Raw genomic sequence first — 17,282 nt, 5'->3', positions numbered from 1 at the left:
GAAACCACATGGAGCAGCCAACTGCTTTGAGTTTGCCTGAAGGTCGCCCACCTGGGCTGCTGACCAAAAGCTGCCTAAGTAAGTGCCTCTATTAATTGCTGTAACACTTTATGTTTGGAGTGTTACTCATAAAAAGGAATCTGAAATTATATATTGTGTGCACTCGCTCATGGTAAAAACTGGTAGTGGATTCCTAAGGTGAGAAAGAAAATGAATCCCATAATTTCCACTTTTACTATTTAGAAGGACCTACAGAAAATTAAGCTGTAGTCTCTTGCAATGATGGGAATTCATTGGTCTGTGTAAATACTTTAAGTCAGAGAGAAGAACTCTGTAGCACAGAATTGGCAAGTAGATTGACTTACCTCCCCACTACATAGATTAAACTAGTGCAAGCCCCTGTGCCCATTCAATGACCCAAAGAAGCAAATGAGACTCTGCACAGACACAAAGTATTTACGCGGTATTTCTCATTTTTTCCCGCTCCTCCTTGTTTCTTATTACTACACACTTAAATTTTACTCATTCTAGGCTTCTCTTCATTCTTTTCCACTTATATGCTTTTGAACTCAATTTGTTTAAAATAATACTGCTCACTGCAGAAGGACTGGGATGTAAACGTATCATCCACAGGGAAGTTTAAGTTTTAACGCCTTCCTAATTTTGGTTATTAATCACTGGAAATTTTGACAACCCTTCTCTACTGACAACTATTTTATAGTTTTAAATGACTGTTTTCAAAAAGGCCTACAAGATTACATACTTACTTTCTAGTATTAATCATATTGTAACTCAGCAGATACTGAAACTCACTTTTAAACTGTGATAAGTGTCTAAAATTCCCGTTTCATGCAATTAATTTTGAAAATTATGTCAAAGATTCTAGACTTACCATAATAAAAATGACAACTAGTCCTCTGGCTACTGCCCTCTTTAAATATGAAAATATCTTTAAAATGGTTTCTTGAGATCGTATTAATTCATTCTCTTTATGATGGCACCACTGTCCTTTTCCTAACTTTAAAGATCCCCTTTGACAGCTATGCTTCTGCGCTTGAACAACCAGACTCTATATAGACTTGTTACACAAATGCACATAACTAGCTATTGTGTGTATTTAATAGGTTTATTGCAATGTTTTGGGCAGCAATATGCCTGGCCCCAAATCTAAAAGCTGTAAGTATGAAAAGTTACACTGCACTTCCACCAAGAATATTAATTTTTCTGTCCCTTTCATTGTGGCCCCAAATTAATGTATTTTCTATATGACCTTTCAACAGATAATCTAGCTTTGACATAAAATGATTATGCAGAAGAGAAGAATGACACATCTTAAGTCTGGTCAATTTGTTCTTACATCCCTCTATTTTGGGTGCATAGGCAGACTAACACGGCTAATCAGGTCTCTCTCTGACATACAAAGCTACATTATTTCTTGTTCTCAAGCCTTGTTTCTTGTTCTCAACAGGCCTTAAGATCACAAATTTATGTATGATTTTTCACTTGATTTTTCTTTATCAGAGTACAAGGTATTGAGGCTTCTTAACACACCTCACCCACTTTCCTTTAATTATATCATACCAATGATTCAAACAAACCTCAAACAGACTAGCAGTAAGTTCTTCCAATTCCTGTCCAAGTTGATCTCGCACTTTAGAAAGTCTTTCACATTCTTCATCTTTTAATTTCAGCTCCTACGGAAAATTGAAAATTATTTATTCTAACAATGTAATAGATTGTGGGCTTTAAAAGCTCTTACACAGGTAAACCAGTGAAACGGATAACCTTTGCTAAATAAAACCTTTCAAAACAGGCATTAACATTAATGCTACATATGAATACCTACTACTTCCTTCTATAGGGCAACCTGTTAGGATGTCAGCTAACCTAAATATGTTTCCAAAATTCTCTGAAGTACAAAAAGCTTCTTTCCTGAAATGCAGTAGACTTCATTCACTGAAATAAAATACAGAAATAAAAAAAAGAATATATAAAAGAATTCTATATAAGTTTGGTGTTTATTGACTTTGGCTACCAAATTGTGCTGTCCTGAGTTAAAGGACCCTCCCACGCTGACTTTGGCTAGTAGGCCATGCTCCCCTGAATTAAAGGGCTGACCCCCATTGACTTAGGTTACCCAGCCCTGCTGCTCTCCGTTAAAAAGCCATCCCATATTGACTTTGGCTACTAGAGCAGGCTACCCTGAGTTAGAAGGCCACCTCTCATTGATTCTAGCCATTTGGCTGTACTACTCTGGAGCAAGGGTTGCTGCTCATAGACAGAGAGACTGCCAATGATTCAACAGCTGACTAGTTAACATTCACGCCCCCGTATACTCTTCCCCAAGAGACAGGGTGTGCATATGGCACAACATGTGGTGGAAAATGTGGGCAACATCCAGGACCTGCTGAGAGGTCTAGGTCAATAGCGGGACAGGGGAGTCACCTTTTTGTCCCAGTAGCGTGGTGGAGAGATGAAGAAATTCCTACAGTGAATGGTGGAAAACCAGCAGCAACAAGTGATCCAGCACCAATAGCAGCAGGCACAGCTGATACAGCAGCTAACCTACCACCACCAGCAGCTGATGACAGAAAAACAGGAATAGCAACAACAGCTGCTGCATGAGCTCACCATCCAGCACCAGACCCAACAGGAAGGCCTGCTGCAACAGGTAGCTATATTGCTACAGCCAAGGGGTCCAACAAGCCCCAGGGCCATGGGGACAGGGACAGGAAACACCGGACTAGGGCTGCCCATTTGGCTAACAAAGATGGGGGCAGGAGATGACCCCCCAGGCATTTTTAGTTATATGGGTCGCTACAGCCGCTCACTGGCTCCAGGAACACTGGGCTACCATATTGGCCCCTTACCTAACAGGACCAGCACAGACCACATACCACAATCTAGACTACCGGGATGCACTGAAGTATCCCTGGGTGAAGGTGGCCATTTTAGACAATACTTGTATCAGCTCAGAGACTTGACTTAGTAGAGGCTGTGTAAGGAAGGATACCCTACTGGGGCCAGCCATGCGCAGGGGCTCTTGTACATTTCAAAAGCAGAATCGCAGCAGAAGTGGCACAAGCGAGATTGCTTCAGTCCCCGCTCACGCCGTTTCCGCTGTGCCTCTACCTTCCCTGCCTCCTGTGGAGATGATGCTTGGGGAACCAGCTTTTACTAAATTACCAGCAATTACTAAAGATGGAAAACAAACAAAAGCAACTCCCTCATAACCATTTTCTGGAATTCTCCAACAGATCAAGGAATGCTGTACATCAAGACAGTCACTATTCATTTGGATGTCATCTAAAATGTGGTTGGCTTACATTCCTAACTTATCACAAACACCTAAATGTAAGGTTGGTAGATAAAGTGATATAAATGAATAAAGACTTGAGTGGAAAAGATCTTAGGTACAAGTATAATAAGTCAATGAACTGTATTAGTTTCCTGATATTTACTTTAGTCAAGGAACACAGCTGATGAGTTGCAATTTTGAACAGGTCACTCAAGACACCATTATGGGTGGAAGTGAAAATTTATGTGCGCTGACAGACTAAAGTGGACCAAGAAAAAAAGCAATCTTGTTTTGAAAACTTGCAATAACTTATAGTGAAGAGAAGAGGGACAGAGTCATTCTTGGCTAACCTTCTGGATATGCTGCAAAGTAGTTGTGTTATTTTAACCAGGCTTTTGGAAAGGGGTAAGTTTGAGGGATTTATGTGTATATAATTCTTGCTAGTGATTATCTGTCATGGAGGGGTGGGCTATCCTTCATACTGCTATGTTATGCGTTATTTATGGACTGCACATTCACAGCACTTAATCATTTAAATCTTAAGAAAGAAAGTTTAGTTCCAATAAATAGAGAACTTGAATCAACCTTTCTACCAATTCTAACACTCTTATCAGGAGACAGACACTAGGAATAACATTAAGGATTAGAAAGAGAAAATGGGAACAGCAGAAACAAGTTCTAAAGGAGGTTCACAAAGAGCTCACACAAAGTAAGCTTGAGTGAAATTATGTGCACTGGAGAAAGCATTTTGAAGTCTGAATTCAAGAAATGACTAATATAAAATTGAATGTAGTCCTCACTCTTATACCAGACCTAAACTTTCTCCTAATCTTATGATATGATTTGTATCAGAAAAAAGCAAACTGGTCACTGAGACTCCCTTCCACTCCCCCCCGAGAAATTCTAGGATATGTTTTTTGAAACATTGCTGATAATGAAAGTCATCTTGAGAAGCAAGTAAAATGTCTGGCCTCTGAGGGAAGAAGTGAGTTTTCCATCACAGTCCAAATCATTAGCATAATATTTATGGCCAGAAACATTACTACTGTTGTACATGCCTTGTTCCATCTGATACTGCTGAACAATGTTCTCAGAAAGATGAGAGAGAAGGTATATTCAAATACATATATGAATATTGGACCCTATTAGGTAGTTAGGATTGATGTTACTTTTCCATTGTAAGATCCCAATTCAAATATATTTAAATACGTGCATGAATATTGGGCCCCCCATTACATAGTTAAAGTTGATAATTTTCCATTGTAAGATCCCAATTTCAAACTTCCTAGAAAAGGTTCTCAGACTTTCTAGTTGATTTCATGATAATACCAGGGCTATGTTGAAATTGTTTAGGTAACCGTAGCTATGCAGCTATGTGCTTTCAAGTGTTTGGTTTTTTTCTGTAAAGTGGAACTTTAAATTTAGAAAACTACAATGAATTAAGAACTTGCTAATGGCAGTGATTGACTTTCCCAAAAGCTCAACCACAGGTTTGGTTTTGTTTGCCAAATTTCAAAATAAAGCACCATAGCAAAGAATTGAAGTTGGCTAAGAGTGATTATTTAGTGACAAAATAGCAGTATCAGGAACAGTAAGAGAACCCATACTTAAAATTGACATTAACAATCATAATGAAGTAAATTCAGCCATGACAGAACTAATGACAACATCCAACATGAGTGGGGAAAAGCATACAGGAAGCTTGATCCAAACATGTGGCAAGATAGGTTAAATCAGGGGTGGAGGACTAAAGCCTAGGGGCCAGATGCAACCCCTGGCTTGCCTACATCCAGCCCCCGTGTCTCCAGTATTGGGGAGCCCACGTTAGTGAGAGGTGGGTTTTTTTGTTTCTCGCTTGTATGCAGCCTCTAACGGATTTTTCTGAGAGTCAGTAACCCACGGCCCAAAAAAGGTCCCCCATCCCTGAGTTAAATACAAATCAATGTGAAGTAATGTGTAGATAGAGAAAAGACAGCACATCCATAAACTAGGTAACATCCACCAGGAAACTAGCAAAGTGGTGATAATGCAATAAATAATAATGCTTTGCATGTATATAATGCACCTTCCATCTAAGGAAGGCAAAGCACTTTACAAATTTCAGTAAATTAAACCTCTGCATACTTGCAAGGTAAAGTATTACTTCCATTTTACATATAGAAACAGAAGCAGAGTTTAAAGGATTTAGGAGCTTGTCTACACTGGAAAGTTACAGGGCAGTAAATCACTTCAGTGCTGTAACTCCCAAGATAACCACACCAACAAGGCAATTGGAGCACAGCAACTGTGCAGTTAGTGCGCATTAGGTAAGCCACTTTGACGAAGTGTAGAGCTTGCTACACTGTGGTTACAGTGCTGAGGTGCAAACGTGGATGCCGTGGTGTACTATAGTTCCAGGACAGATCTCTGGTACCAGTCCCACAATGCCAATTCTCACCTCCCTGATCATCAGTTTGAACTCAACTTCCTTCCCTTCAAGTGACCAACCCTCAGGCCCTCCCTATACATTCCTTTGGATCTTTAAAAATCCTTTCTCTTTGCTAGGAAATGCATGGAGTGCTTTCAGTACATATTTTCAGGTGAACATGCCTGCATCATGCACCAGGCGACCTTCTGTGTAGAGCAATGCCAAAATGCTGGACCTCATCAGCATTTGGGGAGAGGAGGCTGTCCAGTCCCAGCTGTGTGGCAGCCATAAGAATTAGGCTATCTATTGGAAAATACTGAGATGCATGACCAAAAAGGGCCATGACCAGGACACACTGCAGTGTTGAATCAAAGTTAAGGAGCTGCGAAACACCTACCACAAAGCAGGGGAAGTAAACCGCAGCTCTAGTGCTGCCACTACGATCTGCTGGGTTCTACAAAGAGCTAGCGGACATGTTTGGGGCAACCCCACTTCTGCTCCAAAGCCCTCTAGTCCAGCAAGATTTTAGTTAGCCAGATGTCTACTTATCATGGGTGTGGCCAAAGTTTCTGGTGGTCCCATAAAGTTTGTTTACAACCACCAGTCCTGGCTCTTAAGGTTCTATGCTGTTATTTAGCTCTAATTTACCCTTAAATGTCTTCTAAGAGTCCAATAAGAAGCGCAAGTGTCGATAATGCTGTTAAACAATATTGACCTCCCATGATTCAGCAGGTTCTCTGGTTCAGCATCGGTCAGGTCCCATGCATGCCGGACTAAAGAGGCTCAACATGTAGTACCAACACGGATGTGGAACAGGGTGTTGATGGACTCTGACACTGCAGATATTCGAGAACAGGTTCCATAAATTAATAATGTAGTGATAATCCTGCAAAACCCAGGAAGCCCGGACAGTTTGCGTTCTAACTTATCTATAGGCTGATGGCTGTACAAATCTCTCTCTATTCTGCAAGCAGAGGTCATTAGAGAATACAACAAAACAAATCTTACCCTCTGAGCTTTCGCAAGTTCTTCTTTCAATCTTTCATAGCCTTTCTCTCTTACTTCCAGTACAGATGGGCTCCGTAAGTGCGATAGACTGTCTGTACTCAGCCCAAAAATATCTTCCTTCCCTTCAGAAACATCTGTTAGTGTAGCACCCTGCAAAAACTCTCTCTCTGCATTATTGCTCTCCTTTCTGGAATTACTGTATTTGGATGACCCATTCGGGGGTCCAGAGGTAGAACAAGGAACCGTGTCTGTAACATTGATGCTGGAAAGAAATTACATTTCTTTATTTAAACAAGAACACACATTAATAGGAATAAGTCTTTTAGAAATGCCAGTTTTGCTGTTAAATGTGCCACAGAAAAGATAATTTAACATAAGATGTTAAATATATTAATAATGTTTTATGACACGCTAAAGACATGCTATGTAAACTGTTTAAATACATTAACAACATTTGCATTTAAATAAATTAGATATTAGTCTTCATCAACAACCTACCTTATGCCTGATGTTTCCCCACAATTTAGATGCCTTGGGGACGAATAAACAGGTTGTGTGGGAAGGTCAGAAACATTTAATGCATTAGGTTGAATGGGTGTAGAGCACACGGCAGAAGGATGTGGGCGGTAGATTACACTGGGTGAGGTAGTTGGTTCCTGAGTCCCTGGCTCATGCACTCCAAGAAGATCTGGTGTAGTGGGAGAAGCTAGGTTCACTTCATGAAAGCCTTCCAATGGGTCACTTGCCATAATAAAAGCTTCATCATATGAAACCCTGAATTAAATAAGCAAATTATTAGAACGTTTAGTAAAGAACACATTTATATGTTACAACATTAACTTCAAACATGAGCAATCCATTTCTTACTCAAACATTGGACAGCATGACTGACAAAGCAGGTGGATTAGGAGTAAGCTTTAGGTGCCTGCTTACCAGAGTGCTGGGAACTGAATGTACTGCCATTAATGTGTGAGCTGTTTTATATAGTGAAGGCAGCTTATATTATTAAGTTGTTTAAAAAAAATACACCAATTTTTCTATTCAGAAATCTCTGCTTCTTCCTCCACGCTCACTTTAAGGTGAAAATTCAACTTAGGGTTTTAACACAATTTCTTTATTTTCATAATAAAATCAGGAGACTATGTGCCCTTTACAATAAGTTACCCTGTGAAACTTCCATAGAATTGGGTATCCAATCTGTCTGTATAAGTCAGGATTCTACATTTCAGGGTTTAGAATCCTGGATGAAAAATTAATCACTGTGAATTTGTGTGACCACCTGTAAACAGTTGTGTGTGACCATCGCAAACAGGTTTTTCCATGTTTTATAAGTATAAATGCAAAATAAATATGAAGTGCATCTCTTCATTTCCCATAGTACCATAGGAAAGCATTATAACAGTTAAACAACAAGCATGTATGATATTTTACATACAAAAATGTGCCATATGCTTACAATTTAAAAAGACATAGCACGACAGATGACAACAAGGGTGTGTGTGCGTGCACAAGAGAGGAGACTCAGGGCAATAAGGGTTCTAACAAAGATCATGTGATATACTTACTATTACAATTGCAGCCAATTGGGGGGCGGGGGAGAACCCTTGGGGTCTTTTGTAAGCTGTCTTGAATATTTTAAATAGAAAGGTAGGGTAAAACTATTTTTAAATAAATAAAACAAAAATACATTTTTTATCCATTTAATAAAAATAGAATTAGTAAAAAAAGAGAGGAAAGATTACATATTACAGAAAAACTTAAAGCTTCAAAACAAACTAATTTCTACCTGTTTTCCCCGCTGCGCTTCTACCTTTGAAATGTAGAGCCACGGGTGGCTCTTACTACATTTAAAAGGCAGCACAGCCAAGATAGCAAGCATCCCACCTTCCCCTTAACTAATTAGTGGATGGAAATTCCATAAACTACTTGATTAGCTGATTAATTGAAATGTAACATCCCTAATACATTTTTTTCCTAATATGACTGGCTATGTAAGTACACTGCTAACTAAGCTTTCAAAAGAATCCTGAAAATCCTAAAATGTTCCTTCAACTGAACACAATGGCTTCACTGTGCTGTATCTGAGTTAAGTATGCCCTTGCCATTTTACTGAAAGGTCTTGCAGGAAGTCCCAGACAGAAGGCACACTAAGGACTATGTGTGGCTTAAAAGGGACCTTTTTGCACTCTTACTTTCTGCAGAAATGTGTTATTTAGAACCATCTAAAGTAGTGTCCCCTCCACTTACACATTTCTTTTGTGAGCAGAGTAAACTCTGAATCTACAGTTTGTTTACTATACCACAAACATGCAGATTTTTAAGTCGCCATGCAAGCAATTTCTTGAGCAATTTTTTTTTCACCCTATGCTTACCTATAATTAATATTCAAACAACAAATTTTGAGGATAAAGCCTGTGAAATTAACAAGTGAAAAGATGGGGAGGAGCAAGCTGACAAAAGCACAGACTTCAAGGTTAAACTTCAACAATACATTTTCAGGTTTTTTCTACTGCAATTGCTAGATTGGATTTTTTGGGAGTATTTTCTAAACATTTTAGAAGCTCAAACATAAGTACTGAAATAGTGTCCCAGCACTTATTAGATCAGTTGATACATGTCCCCATCATACCCAAGGCCACTGCCTCTCACCCTGATAAGTCAATTCAGTTTCTCCTACAAACCACTTCTGTTCTCCCTTTCCTCAATAAATTTCACACAGCCTCTCCACTTCTCATTTGCATTCCAATTCCTTCTCTGACTTCCATTTCACCAAGTAAGAAAAACTTTAATGTGAAGGCACTAGTATCACACATACCAGCAGATCGCTAAAAAGTTGGCATCTCTGCAGATGATCAAGACAGGAGCAAATTAAGAAGCTGAGGACTGGAATACCAGAAGACCAGGGACAGGAACTGCACTTCAAGCAACTCGCCAACAACATGGCCATTTTATGTTCTTCATGACAATCTAGTCAGCTGATATGGTGTCCTGCTGGCCACTGAATCCAGCATAGGGACTGATGGGAGCAGGCACATGAAGTGACTCTTTTAATGAAACCAGTCCCAGAGCAAACATGGATCAGGACCAACAATAAATTCTCTGTCCCCCTTGAAGAGCTGTTTGACACACACACAGAGCCCAAGGAACAGTCAGCTGCCAAGTCTACAGAGAATTCAGAGGAGACAGAAGCCACACCAGAGCCCAGGTAAGTGTATAACTCAAATGTTATTATTACAGTACTAAGTGGGATTCCTGCTGTAAGTAGTAAAGCAAACATGGTAAGCCATGACTACCAGCATTTGACCACTAACAACAGATTGTATCACAGCACCTAGGCATTGCTCTCCCCTTTCCTTCCTTCCCACCACCTGGAGCTCAAATTAGTGATTTGGAATTTCAAACAAACAGCTATAAAGGTTATTATAATTGTCAAGTCACAGAGATTTGTTATGATCAATCTTGTTTTCCTTTCATTATTTAAAGACTTGCCACTCTGCAATCACACCTCTGGGGTCCATGCAGTTGCCTATAATCAGTGAAGTGAGTGTGTGTTTGGGAAATAGAATTCTATTTCCAAATTTATTTTCAAGTCTATTTCACTTAGAAATAATCCATGCAGGCTGCATGTCACAGCGTTTCTCCAAAGTACAAGTGTGGTGGCAGTATTCTGTGGTGGGTTTATTTTGAGATGGAGTAAAGCTGCAGATTTTGATGTGTTTACATCAAGCAATAACAGGATAAACCATGTTAATTCCCTCATGAAGTCTGACCAAATCCTGGCTGCTGGTAGCTATGAACTTTTCCTGAAGCAGCAACTCCAGATACCCTTCTGTCTGCAGTGTGGCTATTTTTCAGACCATCCATATAAACTGACTAGCCTACTCCACTCATAAACATGCTGTTCAGTTACTATTCATTTGAATACTTCAGCTGCATACACTGCAGGTTTCCCTCCAGCAGCTTAAAATAAGATCTACCACTGCCAGCAGGATACCACAAGAACATAAAGGCCTGAAATGAAAAAAGGCACTTTTGGCAGAAAGGGCACTACACACACAGACACACACCAAATGGCAATTAGTTATGAAACTTTTATAAAACAGAATGGAGGCTAAAATTACCACTGTCTCTGCCCTTTTATAACTGCAATTAACATCAGTGTGTCCAGAGACAATGTGAGGTCTGGGGCATCCCTTCTCAATATGTGTTGGTTCATTTTAGAACAGTTACATTTTAGGCCCTGGAAACTTAAAATTTAGAGGCAGCAAAGGGGGAAGAAGTGACTAGACAAGTAGTGACTTGACTACCTGATAAGCATATGCTTATTGGGGGTAGTCAACTACTCAACTAGTCGCTTACATCCCTAACTTTCATTGCCAAGATACAATCAGCCCCCACAGTAATAATGGGCAGGGCTGATTAAGCAGTTGTGGGGAGATTACAGGCAACTTTGGTTACACCGGGGTAGCACTCAGCTCTCCAGGAGCCAGTGCACAGAGAGCCAGTTTTTAAGCCACCTCCCCGCATGTACCAGTTCCCATATCCCAGCACAGGGCAGCAGGCAGCTTCCTGGGAGCCGGTGCATGCTGGGAGCTGGCTTTTAAGCCCTGCGCGTACTAGCAGCCTGTATATAACCATGAACGTTAACTGATAAACTCGTGCTTATTGGTTAAACTTGTATACAGTTAAGCTTCCACATCCCTAGTTAACATACAGCAGCCCAAGATTTAAGAAACCTCTACACTGTGAATACTCATCTATTTTAAGTAATGTGACTGATTTCCAATATGTTTCTCCTCTCAGATTTACACTGCTTTGTAGATTTTAGATCTGATACCACTGACTTCAACAGGTCATTCTTCCCTTTCATCTTTGGTTTTGTGGTTCATTACAACATTTCTGCTGTTAAGACAAAGTTCATGATTAAGAAACAGATATTTTAATTAAAGATTTTATCTTTTCTTGTTTTTTTTTTAATGGAAAACAGGGTTAACATATGAACAGAAGTATGATCCAGAATTTAGTTATTACTGAAACTGACAGTTTTAAATTTCAGAATTTTGAATATTATTATAGTATGCAATTTGAAATAAAAATCCAAAAATATAAATGCCAAAATTGCTTCTTTGACAGACATAAGCATTAAGGCAACTATAAAAGTAGTTAACAAAACTTTTAAAATTATTAAAAACAGAATTATAAATAAAATGAATACAAGCTGCAAGAGTACTAATTACATTATTCTACTTCAATGAAAAATAGGTCCTTTTATTGAAAAGGACAATCCTAACAATTCTACAGGAAATGTTTCCCTTTTTAAATATATTGTAACAAGATTTAAGAGTGCTGGGTATTACAATGTCAGCTGCAAGGTGTGTGCACATTATTTATTAAAAGCGAAAGGCAATGGTAAATTATTTAGTCTACTTTGCTCACAAGGTAACATTAACCTAGTGCAATGGAAGCGTAACCTTGCTAAATGAAACAATAATAATGAAAGGAATGATGTTGCCACGCTCACAATACCTACAGTATGTGTAATGTAATAAAATGCAACATAATATTAAAAGGATATTCATGCTTAATCAGGCTTCAGATTTTTCCCCCCTCATATTCCCAAACTCCCACTTTGTTAAAGAGTATGGATACAGTTGAGCAGATGACATCAATACAAGTTTCTAAATAAACAAAGTTTACTTCTACTTCTAAAAAGAGGCCGATTATCAATTTCATAATTACTTCAAATTGTAGAGCTGGTTTGGCATTTAAGCTACCATACATACTTAAGACTGTGTAGAGACTAGAGTATGCATGGGACTAGAGTAAACAAATCAAATACAAAGCAAAGGTAAGTGAACAAATATGTCAACTGTGAACTAAAGATGACAATGCTTTGAAACGGAGTAAAATATTATTGTAGTTATGTATTTTATGGCTACAGAATTGTTCAGGATTTTGCCCCTTAGGGTGATTGTTTTCCAATTAACATCTGTTTATATTTCTTTTGAAACTAGTACGGTATCATAAAAAATGTTTATAATGGTTTCCTGTAATATCTGATCACAAGTGGTCAGCTCCACGATCATCATAACCAAAATCTGTGTCTTTTTCTTGATCCAGCTCAACTGCATTATGAAATTGAGGTTAACTGAAATCCTCACTACTTAACAAACTTAACAGTGCTAAGAAGTGATCTGGCATTAACCTCTATATCAGGTTTAGCTATTCTTCTGTAAATAAAAATACTTTATAAACAACTCAACAACCTTTATTACAACATGCAATGAAAATGTCAAGAAAGCTGAAATGCACTTTTTAAATATCTCAAGATAGTCACTTCAGGCCAGAGGATGCTTCAAACCAGAATTTCAAGGACGTTTTAGTATCAAATTGAATAGCTACAAGCCTCGTTTTCTCTCAACATGGTCAAGCCTTTTCCCTCCCACTTTTTAACAGCAGCACCTCTCTTTTCATATTTACTTCAATTCCAGATACAGATGAGGAACCTAATGCTTCAGAACAACTACAATATGCACATCTCATCAGCCTTTAAAACAACAACAATTAAGCCTCTAATTTCACTCATTTTCCCCACTGTCTTGATTTTGTTGTTCTGCTGAAATGTTAAACAATATGCAGGAATTTAAAAGAACACCATCAACTTAAAGATATCTGGCTGTTTGGTTTCATGCTAAATGTAGCATGATTAGAGAAAACCATTATTTTCAGGTTATTTACTCTGTGCATCTGACAGCTCTTTCTGTAGTGAGTTTGAGTTTTTCTTTCTTGTTTGATCTTTTATTCAACAGATGCGTAAAAGTTTCACGTACATCCCCTGAAACTAATTTGGATTTCCACTTGACAATCTCTCTTTACTCATCAACTAACATCTCAGCAAAGGTACAGATGACACCAAAAAGGAATCTAAAGAGGTAAAGAATATACAGCTGTAGAGAATAGTTACCCCACCTCACCCCAAATACATACATACACACACACACACACACACAAAACCATTTCATTGCAAGACTTGACCTATAGGCTATGTATCATGCCATCAGTATTTAAACAGCATTCCTCACAGATTTTCAGCAAAAAAAATTCTGCTGAATAAGTGATAGCACAATAGAGGCAAACATGAAACATTCCAACTGAGGGTGGAGAAAAGGTATTTGTATAAACTGTAATTTTCTGCCCAGAAGCAATCTTCATGGGCAGAAAGAGGCTTCTGTTGTCGCTGTTGTCACGTGAGTGCTGAGTCTGCAAGTGGTTGCATAGGAAGAAAGGAAAGGCTCTGTTTGGGTCACAAGGAAGGGATAAAGTGGGAGCATAAGCAGGGTCAAAGCCTCCCTTCTGAGACCAAGAGTCACGTAAACTGCTGGGGGAGAAGTTACATGGGTGCTAAAGAGAGCAAGACACGGCACTCACTACAAACCCTGCGGGGCCCGGCTGCAGAGGCTGAGTTGGGGTGTAAGGGGGAGCTGTACAGGTACAGGACGTTGGTGGTGCCCAGGGTGCTGAGGGGGGCCGAGGAGCTGTGTGCGAAGGCCAGGATAGAGGGGGCTGGCTGCGGGTGCCTGGGGCGGGCGCCGGGGGACTCTGTGCCAGAAGCTCCGTAGCAGGAGTCTAGACTCTCACGAGCGTGGGGAGGACACTGCGGGGGGGGGGGCGGGGCTCCACAGGCGCGCTGTGGGCGGGAGAGGCCAGGGCTCTGCAGAGGGGCTGGCGAAGGGAGCTCGCTGCCTGAGGGGCACGGGGCTGGGTGCCCGTGAGCGGGGCTTGCCGGTGCGCCTAGCTGGCGGGTGCTGGGGACGCAGAGGGGGGTGGAGTTGCGGGAGCGGGGGGCCGGTCCCCTCTCCACTCCCGCCCAGGGACCAGCCGCCCCCGCCTCTTACCTGCCGAGCCCCGCCAGGCCGTCCACAGGCGTCCGCGCCGCAGCTTCCCCACAGGCTGGCGCGGGGCGGGGCTCCGCCGAGTCCGCGTGGGGGGCGCATGCGCACAACACTCCCGTCCTCCCATCCCCCCCGCGCGCACGCCCCCGCCGGGTTGGGCAGTGACTGGCCAGGTGGGCGCCCCTCCCCCTGCGCCTCCAGGCGTTCTGGCCCTGCCTGGCCACTGGGAGCCCCGAGGGGTGGGGGCTGTGCCGGGCACGGCCAGGGCTCGAGGCAGCTGAACCGGGTCGGGAACCGAGGGTGGAGCCTCTCCGCTGATTTTTAACCCTGCGTTATGCTTCTCCCCCGGGCTCTTCTAGTGCTCCGGCGGGAAGGTGTCCACACGCTGCAAGGTGTTCAGCTTCATTCGGCTGCCGTTTTGACCTTGCCCCCTCCAGGTCCACACGTTTTCAAAGGTGCTGCCCATTGGGGGGCGCGCACACACAGAGGGACCTACACCATCTTCCTCTTAAAATCTAGCTCGGGAGAGAGCTCTGTGAGTGATTTTCCCGCTAAGTCGAGCACACGGGGCCAATTCTGCAGCGAGCCACATGTTGGCAACTGGGTCTTAACCTGTCACTTACCAAAACTGCAGAGGAGGCTCCACTTGATCCCTAGGATCTGCCTGATCTCGGAAGCAGAAAGCATCTATCCGCTGAGGGCTTTGGGCTGATGGGGGCGGAACCTCCTGGAGAATGGGACTAGTGGGAGAGGGCATGGGATCTGGGAGGTCTGTGCTGCTGGGGGGCTGCGGTAGCATAGGTTGCTTCAGGAGAGTAAAGTTGATGGGAGGGCAGAGGCTCTGGAAAGGTAGGATGGGGCTGTGGCTGGGGTTTTATAAGAGTTGGGCTGTTGGATGGGTTCACCCGCACACTCTGGCAATCCTTTTGGCACCAGTGCATGGCATCCACACTGAAGCAGCCAAATTTTCGTAAAATCAGCTATATCCCAAAGTCCCTAGCACCTTCCTGAAATGTATCTCCTCTAGCCCTTTGACTGTGTAGTGCACTGTGGGAGATCTTAACTGTTCACCTTGCACATGATAGGGAGTTTGAACAGCCTCCTTTCAGGAAACAGACTTGGAGGCAGCAGAGAAGAGGAAACAGGCAGAGCTTCAATGAGATGCGCTGGTGGGCATTTTGGAGGAATTTCCTGACCCGTTGAAGGTACCTGACAAAGCTTACAATCGAGCAGGAAGAGAAGAACACCCTGACATGGCAGACTCCTACTTGCTAATGCTACTTGGACATTCGGTATAACCACTGATGCCCTCTCAATAGACCAGGGATGGGCAATAATTTTAGACCAGGGGCCACTTCAGAAATTTTTGAAGTGGACCCGGGCCACCCAAGAAGGGGTGGGGCCAGGACACTTTCGTGCTTCCCCACCCACACGTAATTGGTTGCAGGGGGGGTACAAGTCTTTGCCCCTCCCAGAGAGAACCACCCGCTGTTCTAAACAACTGGTGGTTCCCTGTAGGTGCCCAGGCCCCTGGCAGTGGGAGGAGACTTAGCATTCTTCTCTGCTGCCCCCAAGTCAATCACAGCCTGGGGAGGGGGAGCATGTGAAGGCTCTCGTTTCCTGTCCCTGCCCTGCAAAGGAGCATGGCATTTGGAGTCAACCGCCAGCTGAGCAGTTGACTTTAACTGCTGAGCCCCTTGCAGGGCCAGAGGAGACTTCATATGCAACCCCTGCCCCCAAGCCCTGATTGGCCTGGGAGCAGAGGGAGCGCACGAAGTCTCCTCCCATCCTTTCCCTGTTCTGCGAGGAGTATTCAGTGCTTAGAAGTGCTGTGCCCCTTGCAGGGTGGGAGGAGGCTTCGTGCACGTCCCCACCCCCAGGCCAATCAGGGCTTGGGGGCAGGAGGAAGCGAGCAGTCTCTTCCTGCCCTGCCAGGACCATGAAGTGCTTCTAAGCACTGTGCACTCCTTGCAAGGCGGGGGCAGGGTAGGAGGAGACTTTGCGTGCTTCCCACTGCCCCCAAGTCTTGATTGGCTTGGGGGTGGGAGTAGTGATCAACTTGCTTGGCAGGCCAGATTCTGCCTGCAGAGGCCCTTTTGCCCACCCCTAACATAGACTGATACAGGTCCAAAAGCACAGACTGGTGGGATCACATTGTCAAATGGAGTTGCGATGACCAGAAGTGTGTCCAGAATTTTCTTATGAAGAAAGCCATATTTCTAGAGCTTTATGGATAGATTGCCTTCACTCTGCAGTGTAAAGACACCTGCAGCAGGTCACCCTTGCTGATCCAGAAGTGTCTTGCTATAGCTGTTAAGTAACTGGCTATCTCTGACTGCTGCAGACCTGTTGCTAACTAGTTTGGGGTTGGGAAATCAACCCTGGGGAAAAGAGGGGTAGAGGTTTCTGAGTCAATCAGATATCTGGTTTCCCCCAGGCGAGGAGTATAAATTTTATTCCTGCAATACTTATTGGTTTGAGGTTTCCACACTGTGTTGGGGCTATTGATGTGACTCATGTGCCCATAATTTGTCCTCTTCAAGGAGCAAAAGTACATATACCACAAAGGTTTCTGTTCCATTGTTAGGCAGACATTCATGGATGACAGTGGTTGATTCCTGAACATTAAAATAGGCTGCACTAGGGAAAATGATGTCATGGTTTTTTGCTGCTCAGA

The 17,282-nt window shown here is 42.4% G+C and overlaps 1 protein-coding gene across 2 annotated transcripts in view; it reads right to left on the bottom strand.

Moving 5' to 3' along the window:
- RAB3IP (RAB3A interacting protein) overlaps window positions 1-14,729 on the bottom strand; it is a 49,315-nt gene extending 34,586 nt beyond the window's left edge. Inside the window, exons 1-4 of one of the 2 annotated variants that reach the window (XM_075931704.1) lie at window positions 14,609-14,729; window positions 7,212-7,487; window positions 6,714-6,975; window positions 1,599-1,694 (exon numbers count right to left, since the gene is read on the bottom strand). In XM_075931704.1, the coding sequence (XP_075787819.1) occupies window positions 1,599-1,694; window positions 6,714-6,975; window positions 7,212-7,462 (609 nt within the window). In that variant the 5' untranslated portion in view covers window positions 7,463-7,487; window positions 14,609-14,729. Of the gene's footprint in view, window positions 1-1,598; window positions 1,695-6,713; window positions 6,976-7,211; window positions 7,488-8,278; window positions 8,335-14,608 lie in introns of those variants that run through there. The other variant, XM_006121571.4, reaches the window with a different exon arrangement.
- Window positions 14,730-17,282: the final 2,553 nt, after the last annotated feature.

Source organism: Pelodiscus sinensis, chromosome 1 (genome assembly GCF_049634645.1).
Source record: "Pelodiscus sinensis isolate JC-2024 chromosome 1, ASM4963464v1, whole genome shotgun sequence".
Classification (NCBI taxonomy): domain Eukaryota; kingdom Metazoa; phylum Chordata; order Testudines; family Trionychidae; genus Pelodiscus; species Pelodiscus sinensis.
Note: the sequence above shows the minus strand (reverse complement) of the source record. Positions and strands in the feature narration are given on the sequence as shown.